Source organism: Ananas comosus, linkage group 11 (genome assembly GCF_001540865.1).
Source record: "Ananas comosus cultivar F153 linkage group 11, ASM154086v1, whole genome shotgun sequence".
NCBI lineage: Eukaryota > Viridiplantae > Streptophyta > Magnoliopsida > Poales > Bromeliaceae > Ananas > Ananas comosus.
In genome coordinates, this window is record NC_033631.1 from 2,741,821 (window position 1) to 2,753,076 (window position 11,256).

Below are 11,256 nucleotides of genomic sequence, written 5' to 3' on the forward strand. Positions count from 1 at the left end.
CACAATGTGTTCCACGTCTCCAACCTTCGCAAGTATATTCACGACCCCGAGCATGCGATGCTATATGAGCCGCCGGAACTTCAAGATGACTTGAGCTATGAAGAGTTTCCGGTAGAGATTTTGGCTCGAGAGGTGCGTAAGCTAAGGAATCGAGAAATTCCCTATGTTAAAGTCCGGTGGAGCAATCACGATGATCGTGAAGCCACTTGGGAGCTTGAGGATCAGATGAAAGCGAACCATCCTCACTTGTTTGAGGATTGAGGTAAGCGTTTAAGTTCGAGTTAAGAGTTGAGTTGTTTCGAGGACGAAACTCCTTTTAAGGGGTGGAGAATGTAAGATATCGAAATTCGACGATATTGGCTAACTTTGGCCAAATGGACCAAAGTGGGCGATTAAACGATTTGGACAAGTTCCATTTGGTATTTCAACATGTTTGGAAGAGTAAAAATGAGTTCCAAAAGTGTTGGAATAGTTTTAGCGTTGTTGGACGCGAAAAGAAATCGAAACAGATCGAGAAATAGCTTTCTGGAGCTGGTGTACCGGTACACGCATGATGGCTGTACCGGTACAGCCATCGCTGCCAGACTGCGCAGCCCTCGGGTTTGCTCTCGGGTTTGGCCGTTACGCAGGGCGCGTACCGGTACGCAAACCCGTGTACCGGTACACGAGCGCGCAGCAGCGGGTTAAGTTGCAAAATCTGATAAAAGGAGGGCTTTTTAGCATTTTGTTACAATAGGTAACTTAACCCCCTCACTCTCAGCTCTCTCCTCTCTCACTCCCACAGCCCCTCTCTCTCTCTAGCTCTCTCTCTCTCTCTAACCGGTTGGGAGAAAAGGAAGGAGAAGAAAAAGAGAAGGAAAAAGAAGGAAAAGGAGAGGAAGAAAAGGAAGGAGAAGAAGGAGAAGAAGGTTTTGAAGCCCTTCTTCATCCCGTTTTTGACCTAGGGCTTGCTTTGGAGCAAACCCTAGAGGTAAGCCTCAACCCCTTTCATGGTAACTTGTGATTTCTAGGGTTTGGATGGTTTTTGTTGCTTTTGATGGTTCAAATGGAACCTAATGAGCTTAGAGAACATGGATTTAGCTCACATTGAAGCTATAATCCATAGCTTCTCATGGATCCTAACCCTAGGGTTAGATTTTGGGGATTTTGTAAATAGTGAGGTTTGATCTCATTTGAGGGGTTAGAAACCTAATTGCTATGTTTATAAACGCGTAGGCGAAGACGGTTCGTCGATCCGACGAGTGGGCATAAAGATATCGCCATTTGAAGCGCTAAAGGGTTAGAGCTAACCCAACGAAAATTAAGCGGCGACAAGAGTAGCGCAAGAGTGCGTCTCGGAGTGTTCCCGGCATCACCCAAGGTGGGGGAGTGCCATCCCGAAGTCATCGGGCAACCTTCTATGTCTAAGTTTAAAGTTGATCTATTGCATCTTGCTTATGTTCATATAGGGTTAGAGAATGATTATTGTTGCTTATACTTGCATGCTAGTAGTTCAATAAATATATTTTGCTTGGTTGGTTATGATCTAGTATGCATGATGATTGTTGATGAAAACTATATGTTGAGAATCTAGACCCTATATGAGATGATTAATGCTTATGTTGCTAAAGACTAGTATGATGAAACTAGTGTTGATAATGAGTCAAATTGACGAGTGGCATCTAGTTTAGAAAACTATGACAAGTGGCATCTAGTTAGAAAAACTATGATGATTGACATTGATGATGTTCCTTGAGATGATCACATTAGTGTAGCTGAGACACTATGAGATTGGGTACAAGTATACCTTGATTCCATGATGATATTACCCTCAAAGGGTTGTTGCTGTTGCTCGTGAGATGATCTTGCTCACATTGCCTGTCTGCGCTTGGTGGGGTCGCTCCCCTCAAGTTGTGCGCTCCGGAGTTTGGTCACTAGAGAGGCAGCCGTGCTTGCTGCTCGGATAACCGCTTGTTATCCGCAGGCGTACTCGGGGATAGTCCAGCTAGGCATCCCTAGAAGATTGATATGTGAGCTTTGCTCGTGAACCTCGTGTTCATTTGGAGATTGGGTTACCCATTGAGTCTTACCCATGATTGATATTCATAGTAGCTGTTCATTGTTCATATCAGCCTGTTTGCTTACCTAGTAGCATGTTATAGCTTACTACGATGGCGGTTGTAGATGTTGATAGTTGCTTACTTACCCAGCTTTATTTATTGTTCATGCATTCATGATTTCAGATTGAGGCATAGCTTGATGTAGTTGTCTTACATACCCGCTTTCAGTTAGCTCAGTTTTATATATATTGCATATATATCTCTCTATGCCTACTTGAGACCTAGTGGGTAGATCGGCGGAGTCGGCGGCCGAACCCACTGGGAACTATTCGTAGTTCTCACCCCCGTGTGGCTTTGGGGGTACAGGTACACAGGACAGCGGGCCTTCATCGATGGATCGTGGTAAGGGCATAGCGCCCTAGTTGTTGGTAGATAGCTTACTTACCTACTTGCATTAGCTCTATACCCTGTACTTTTGGTTATGCTTTGAGAGTAGATGATGTATAGGGTGAGGTTTTGGAGAGCATATGATGTATTTTCATTTTGGGAAAAAGAATGCAAGATGTATTAAATGTTTAAAGTTTAAATGATATCGAAAGAGGTTTAATGTTTCAAATATGTTTAAATAGTTAAGTTTCTCTCTTTTGTATACTTGTATGATTTTACTTGTATCGCTTGCTCTAGTTGGTTATAGCACTGTTTGTGCTTTCGTTTCGTTGTTGATTGTGTATGAATGCAAGTTGTTTTCCTGGGGACTTGTTGTACACAATCCGTCGCTTAGCTTTGGGCGGACAGGGGAGACTCTGTCCGTTCGGCGGTCGCGCACGCCGCCCTTGAATCGGACCAAATTGGTACCGTTTTCGGGTGGTGCGGTCTGGGGCGTGACACCCCCACCTTGGGTGATGCCGGAAACAATCCGAGACGCGTTCCCGTGCTAGTCTTGTCGCCGCTTAATTTTCGTTGGGTTAACTTTAACCCTTTAGCGCATCAAATGGCGATATCTTCGTGCCCACTCGTCGGATCGACGAACCGTCTTCGCCTACGCGTTTATAAGCATAGGAATTAGGTTTCTAACCCCTCAAAAGAGATCAAACCTCACTATTTACAAAATCCTCAAAATCTAACCCTAGGGTTAGGATCCATGAGAAGCTATGGATTCTAGCTTCATTGTGAGCTAAATCCATGATCTCTAAGCTCATTAGGTTCCATTTGAACCATCAAAAGCAACAAAACCATCCAAACCCTAGAAATCTCAAGTTTAGGGTTGAGGCTTACCTCTAGGGTTTGCTCCAAAGCAAGCCCTAGCTTGAAAACGTGGAGGAGGAGAGCTTCTTCTCCTTCCCCTTGGTCTTCTCCTTCCTTTTCTTCCTCTCTTTTTCCTTCTTTTCCCTTTTCTTTTCCTTTTCTCCTTCTTCTTCAACCGGTTAGAGAGAGAGAGAGGGAGCTAGAGAGAGAGAGGGGCTGTGGGAGTGAGAGAAGAGAGAGCTGAGAGTGAGAGGGATATAATCTCTATTGTAACAATATGCTAAAAAGCCCTCCATTTATCAGATTTTGCAACTTAACCCGCTGCCTGCGCGCTCTTGTACCGGTACACGGGATCTTGTACCGGTACAAGGCCTTATACCGAGTGCAAGCCGAGCCTCGGGTTTCTTTGTTTCGCAGAGCTTGTACCGGTACAAGCCAGCCTTGTACCGGTACAGCGCCTGAAGCCGAGAGCTACGCAGCCTGCTGCGATGGCTGTACCGGTACAGCCATCACCCTTGTACCGGTACAGCAGCTCCAGAATGCAGATTTTCGATCTGTTTCGATTTTTTTTCGCGTCCAATAACGCTAAAACTATTCCAAAACTTTTGGAACTCATTTTTACTCTTCCAAACATGTTGAAATACCGAATGGAACTTGTCCAAATCGTTTAATCGCCCACTTTGGCCCATTTGGCCAAAGTTAGCCAATATCGTCGGATTTCGATATCTTACATTCTCCACCCCTTAAAAGGAGTTTCGTCCTCGAAACAACTAGCTCGTAAATCGAACTTAGACTCTTACCTCAATCCCCAAACAAGTGAGGATGATTCGCTTTCATCTGATCTTCGAGTTCCCAAGTGGCTTCGCGATCGTCGTGATTGCTCCACCGGACTTTAACATAGGGAATTTCTCGGTTCCTTAGCTTGCGCACCTCTCGAGCCAAAATCTCTACCGGAAACTCTTCATAGCTCAAGTCATCTTGAAGTTCCGGAGGCTCATATAGCATCNGGGGGAAGCTGTAGGGCTTTTGGCAGGTGTTGTTTTCAATCAAGGCCTGTTTATATTCATTTCATTTCACTGGTCCTCCTGAGTCTGTAACATCTTAATTTGTACAGGAAAATTTGTCTGGTCAAGTTCAGGTGACAGCTTATTGTATTGTATATGTTTCTGTGTTGCATTGTTGCAGTCACTAGTAGCTATTTCATAACTGATCCCAAGTTCACTAATCTTATTTTAAACAAAATTATTAGTTGACTAATCTGGTGATTCGGTTCTTAAATATCTGTACTAGCATCCAAACAACCTTAAGCCTAGCGTGGGATCGCGATTTTAGAAGCACTCATTTTCATACTTTGAAAAGTCGTAAAAAGCTGGGACCAAGTGGCTATTTTGCCTGAATTTCAGAGTTTTTTTTGTTTTTTAAACCAAGAAGCAAAAGTTCAATCAATACTAAGCATGCCAAAAAGTGTGAAGCAAAAGTTAATCAGCAGAATACTTGATCAAATTTTAGCTTTGTTCAATAAAAATTCATTTACCTCATTGCAGTTTTGAGGCAATTTGAACTAATAGCTGCTTCATATCTTCCAACTGTGATTCATAATTCTTTTGCATCCCTTGTAATTTCTACTCATAATTTTGCTGCATCTCTAGCAACTTAGAGTCATAGTTACTTCGCATGTCTTGTATTTGTGCTTGTAACTTTCGCATATCTTCCGAAGGATCTACTCCTCCATTCTCCATATTCTTAATTTGAGCTTGTACTCCGAATAGTTGAGTTGGGGTGACACCAATTCCATATCCCTTTACTCGGCCATACCGATCTTTTCCAATGACTTCGGTAAATGCTTCATTTTCAGTTTTTGCTTCCTTTTCTATTAACTTCGTAATATTATCCTGCATTAAAGATAAATTGAGAACTAACTATTAACGTATATAAAGTGAAACTACACACAAATTATATAAGTTTCAATTGGACTAATTAAAGATCCTAAACTTTCACTCTGAAAAAAAGTCTATACACTTATTTGGTGTACATACCAAAACCTCTTGAGAACTCTTATCATATGTCCCATCCTTACGTTTGTGGGTTAATGCAAAAAACTCGACACGTCCCGGCTCTCTTCCATTTTCCTTTTCCTGTTATTAATTGTACAAACAAGAATTTTAATAAGAAAATATATATTACAAATAAAACAATCATATCAACTATCTATATGACGAATTAAGAAAAAATATTGACATACAAATTGATCTCTTTTCCGAGCAAAACTCATAGAACCAGTTGTATGAGGAGTAATATGCTTGGCACGCGCTACCTTTCCAATTTGAGAGTATGACTAACAAAATAAAATTGTTAATTGATCAAATTAAAAAAATGTGATTACCTAGCATCATAAAAGTAATTGAAAGAACAAGAATATTAAAAAGAAATGCCATGAAATGAGGTACAACCTTGCTTTTCTCCGAGAACCAATAACGTACAAGGTCTATCCATTGTTGGGATGTAAATCCACTTGGCACATTACTTGCAACTTCTTGCTCCGTATAATTATCTATCATATATTTTCCTTTAAGTTCACACTTGAAGTCCTTCCATTTTCTACTTAGTGACTTCAATACCCACTTCTCAATGTTGCCATTGGAAGGAAGCAAAAACTTACTCTACATAAATTGAAAAAAAAAATCATAAATATCAACAACTAAAATTCTGCTCTACATATATATCAGCAGTTGAAAAAAAAGAATAAGAGATCAATGGAGATAATTGATTGTTCTACCTCAGCATTGGCCATGGGGATCAAAGGCCTAAAGTAGTGCACTAATTAATTAAAAGGCCTATAGTAGTAGTGTTGTGAGTTGTAATTAAGGATGTGTTGTGCTTTGTGTAGCAGGGTTCGTAGGGGTACAATTGATGATTTCCATATAACTTAAGAGGCATAACAAAAAAAAAATTTACTTACCCGAGTCAACAAGAGCAGTTTAGTTTTGAACATAAGAGGCATAACTTTCCAACTTGGATAGTGAATCGGACATAAATTTGGCCTTCGTGCAATAATCCCAAGCCACCCACCTAAGATGCCCCCACTTTTTTTCACCGGTTGGCCCAACAAATTGCATACTATCACCACTCTTTCTCCATCCGGTAAACTCCACACATCCTTTGCATGCATTGTTGATTTCTTTCTTTTCTTTCCTTGGCTATCTACAAATTTGGGAGAAAATTATAAAATTATATATTATCTATTCAACATTGAGCCAAGCATATATACAAAAAGCTACTATTTATAATAAGAGATAAAAGTTACCAATTATCTCCACTGCATCTATATACTCTGTTTCAGCTGATTCTTGAACTTGAGGTTGAGTTTGTGAAAATTCAGATTGTGAGGATTCCATGTGTGATGAAGTAGGCTTTGAGGCAGCTTGCGCAGAATTAAATCTTGAGAAATGTGTAGCATCATCTTCACTAGTTTGGGAATTATTGTCTTCAACTATCTTTCTCAATCTTTTCAGCTTAGCCATAATTTCTGCACAATCAACAAATCTTTTAAATGATCTTTCTTCAATGTAGCTAAAGAAACAAAAAGAGATACTTCAAATTATAGACAAAGGGAATGAGATAGACTCCTTTTACAGGCTTGCACCTGCGCAAGGGAATTGAATTATCATAATGAGAAGAATCCTGCAAGTCAATGCAAATTTCTAGGAACCTAGCTAGATGCCCTCCTCCTCTGCCAAACAGCAGCAATAGCAACAGCAAAAGCAACAACAGAAGCAGTAGCAGCAGCAGCTGCAGTTTCAGCCTAAGAAAGGATCCCAATGAATAAATGCTATCCTATTTAAGCCTCTCTGTCTCTCTTTTCAATGTGTTGGAATGGTGGTTGTGGTAACTTCTCTCTCTGCTAGTGTACTAGCTTTTGCTACTGAGAGAAGCAGAAACAAAATAATGAGTCACAAAAGCAGAAGCACCGAATTGGCTCTGCTGATTCTGCTGCAAAAAGAATATATTGGCCATAGTTTACATACTACTACTTCTACAGTATTACTTAGACAACACTTCATCAACCTAGCAATATATACCTTTAAACATAGTCAAACAAGTTGTAAGAAACATTTGAAACAGGTCGTTTGTGGCACTAAATAGACAAGTTGTTCAAGTCTATGAAGGTTTACCCAGTCACAAACAGAGGGCAAGATCTAATGTTACCATTTGAACATCGATTCAAGAGAAAGGCCTTTGTTCAAATTCAGATTAATGCTAACAATTTAAGTTCCACAATTTGATGTTTAAATCCGCCCAGTAGAGCATAACTGCCAGATAAATACATAAAAAGCATCATATGAGGCTAATGCTGACATTAACCAACATAGTAGAGAACTTTGTCAGATCGACAGAATAACAGATTTAACGAAACAAACTCTATTGACAATTAAGTATGGCCATAGTGTAAAATCTACTGGAAAAGCAGTAAGCAATAAGTAGAATATAGGTTTTCTAGTATGAAAGCAAAAATAGAAAGGGTGAAAAAGGAGCAACCAATTTAATTAGACGTAAAGATCCCGACCGAAATTCATAATCTATACCCCTTAAATCAGCAAAAGATGCAGAAGCTGAAATATAACGAGTAATTCCAGAAATGGTTAATTAATAGATATGACAATAGTAGATCCAACTCGCAAAAGAGAAATTTAACAAGATTATATATAAACAAATCAATCCAGCAGAGAAATTCTTTCAATGCTAGCAACCACAAGGCACACATAGAAGAAAAGAAAGCAGCCATATTGATAAAGTATTAGCTTATGAAGTAATGAAGCTCTGGATGATCCATCCATTCAATACAATATTCAAATGCACAGGATTTCTTCTCTTGGAGTCTTCATCTAAAAAGGTTGCAAGAGATTTTATGCTTATAACATATTCAAAAGAGCACTTACAAGGATTTTGACCATGAGAAAGTTTATCCTAGTTCTTTCAACAAAACCACCTAGCTCCTTCAACACATGTTGATCATGCCCTTTTGAATCCAGGATCTCTTCAAGTCATTTGATCAAATATTTTAGCCATAAATAGTGCCAAAAACAATTAAGCAATCCTGTAATCAATAAGTATATATCTCAAGTATATGTTCATGTATGTATACAGTGTCCAATTGGTCCTAGAATATACTAAAAGACTAACTGCATACAGGTTCAATTATCAGAAGACCGATCTTTAGAAGACAAGGTAGAAAAAGAGGACACTGAACAAGTTGTAACTTCTTCAAAACCTTCTATAAACTGCAGCAAGAGAGGGGGAAAACAACACCAGGCTATGACATTTAAGTAATGAACGGTTCATAGATATGAACAAAGAGGAATACTCAACTTACCGTATATCTATTAGCCTCTCTTCCGCTCCAAGTAGAGTAGCAACTAACATGTTAAAAAAGGTGTTAAATAATCAGGTTGGTTAGAACCAAACAAATTTCTTGTGCATACAAAATAAAAAAGTATACCTTGAGTAAAGGATGCAACGGGACAGTAGCTTGAATCTCACCACTTTTTGCTAATTCCGCAATCACCTTGTCGAAAGCACCATCATAAAGAAAAATTAAAATAGAGAAGTTTTGTGCATGACACTAACCACCCAAAAAAAGTTTAAAATATTACTAATTCACAAAAAGATATTTAATAAGAGGAAAGTGGATTAGAACTGCAAGCCACTAAAGTTTGAGTATATAAAAACTAGACTAGACACTCTAAATACTATATAGAGACTATAATACATCAAAGTACATTATTTTCATTAGTATCTTTTCTAGCCCAACTTATACAGTCATTTAATTCATCAGTAACAATAACATCACATGACATGCATTGAGTGTAAGTTTCAGTATCATCCTGCAAATGTGCTCCCATATCGTATAAGTCTCTTGGTTTCGTCATGACAACTTGAGACCATTCCTCATATCTGGGATCTTGTATATAGAATACTTGTTTTGCTTGAGATGAAAATACAAACGGATCATCTTTCAATAATCGTCCCGTGTGTATCAACTTGGAAAAGTTCACTAGAGTGCATCCATTTGTGTCTTTCTTTAATCCTTTTTGCGACGTGATATCCGCCCAATCACAACGAAATAAGACAACCTTAAAACTCCCATAATAATCAAGTTCAATAATATCTGTAAGTACACCATAATAAGCCTGTCCCTCTACTTCAACCATAACTCCAGAATTTTGAGTTTTTCTTAACTTTTCACGATCCTTTGTGTGGAATCTAAACCCATTAATGATGAAACCACTAAATTTTTTGACAACGTTGTTTGGACCTCGTGCAATTGCTATAATGTCATCTAAGCACTTACTCTCTGCCATTTTTGGTACCTTAAAAAATAAAATAATCAAGTCACATAATTATCTCTAAGAAGTCATTTTTGGCACCTTAAAATTATACCTAATTTGTTGATTTAATGACTATACCTGCCCAAAGAGCCATCCAGGAAACTTTTCAACCAGCCATTTATGCTCAACACTTTGGTTAGTCCGAATACTCCGGTTGGCTCTTCGTTGGGTAGCTAAAAAATTACTGCATTAAACATGATCAATTAATGCATGTAGGAACTCATATACCCAATTAATCTTGTAATGGTACTAACCTTCGATAGTCAGAAATTTTCTCATAATGAAGTAATACATAACGGTGTGCTTGTGCTAAAAAAATTTCACCTAAAATAACACTTTCCACCTTCCCTATAGCTCGTCCACCGGATAAAAACATGAAATCTTCTCCACTATTGACATTGTCACAATTTCTTCGAGATCGATTAAATATAGTTTCAACGCCTTCAAAATATCTTGAACAAAAAGTTAAACATTCTTCTGCAATATATCCTTCTGCAATTGAGCCTTCGGGTTGAGCTTTATTACGTACGTAAGATTTTAAGCGCATCATAGAGCTTGCAAAGTCAAGAATTATAAAAATTAGCAAAACAAATTAGTATAACGCATAAGAAGTAAATCAATTAATTACAAACGTATAGAATATAAACCATTAGTATTAGGATCTCTCACCTCTCGATAGGGTACATCCACCGATAATGCACCGGCCCACCTAATTTTGCTTCAGCGGCTAAGTGAATAACTAAGTGAACCATTATAGTGAAGAAACTAGGAGGAAAGATTTTCTCCATGTGGCAAAGTGTTAATGGAGCACGATACTCCAAATCATCAAGATCTTTAGGATTCAAGGCTTTAGAACATAATCCTTTGAAGAAACAAGATAATTCGAAAACAACTGCCAGAACTTCTTTAGGCATAAATGCTCTCAAAGCTAGCGGAAGAATATCTTGCATTAGGATATGGCAATCATGGCTTTTGAGGTTCGAAAGTGTTCGCTCTTTTAGGTTCACGCATCTGGAGATGTTCGATGCATATCCATCCGGAACTTTCAGATTTTTTAGAATCATGAGAAAGAGGACTTTTTCTTGGGATGACATTGTGTAGCAGGCTTCGGGAATATGAATTTTGTTATTAGAAAGAACCTTAGGATGGAGATCATGCCTTATACCCATCTCTTTTAGGTCAAGACGTGATTTCAAATTGTCTTTACTCTTCCCACTAAGATTTAAGAAGGTACNTGAGCATTAGAAGACCGGTTCGCTTGTGGCTTAGATAGGATCCGATTCTTCTGAAGCACTCGACTCACTTGATTTTGCTTTTGATTCCGTGGGGGATGTCGAATAGTAGATGAAGCCGATGGATGTTTTGAACTTGCCGATTGTGACTTGCCATTTTTGTTTGGGCAATTCCTTTTGACGTGTCCTTCGATGCCACATCGATGACACACTTTGCCTTTTGAAGTAGTTGAGAGTTTAGACGTCGCCGTTTGATCCTTCCAACATATGTCCGTTCATATCCAAGACCGAATTTGCTCGTTTGACCCAATCCAAGCATTTTGTCCAACTTCTTTGATCCCGAAGAAAATTGTT

The 11,256-nt window shown here is 38.9% G+C and overlaps 1 protein-coding gene across 5 annotated transcripts; it reads right to left on the bottom strand.

The window, feature by feature from the left end:
- Nucleotides 4,821-10,898, bottom strand: LOC109717295. 5 transcript variants are annotated; one of them, XM_020242990.1, is made up of 12 exons: nucleotides 10,340-10,898; nucleotides 9,925-10,224; nucleotides 9,749-9,854; nucleotides 8,782-9,652; nucleotides 8,656-8,698; nucleotides 8,222-8,319; nucleotides 6,589-6,810; nucleotides 6,244-6,485; nucleotides 5,735-5,944; nucleotides 5,527-5,619; nucleotides 5,321-5,419; nucleotides 4,821-5,176 (listed from the first exon to the last, which is right to left on the bottom strand). In XM_020242990.1, the coding sequence occupies exons 7-12, from the start codon at nucleotides 6,803-6,805 to the stop codon at nucleotides 4,907-4,909; spliced, it is 1,131 nt and encodes a 376-aa protein (XP_020098579.1). In that variant the 5' UTR covers nucleotides 6,806-6,810; nucleotides 8,222-8,319; nucleotides 8,656-8,698; nucleotides 8,782-9,652; nucleotides 9,749-9,854; nucleotides 9,925-10,224; nucleotides 10,340-10,898; the 3' UTR covers nucleotides 4,821-4,906. The 5 variants fall into 5 exon arrangements, with proteins under 5 accessions (XP_020098579.1, XP_020098577.1, XP_020098576.1 ...); XM_020242988.1 differs by lacking the exon at nucleotides 8,222-8,319 and having other exon boundaries at nucleotides 9,749-9,843; XM_020242987.1 differs by lacking the exon at nucleotides 8,222-8,319.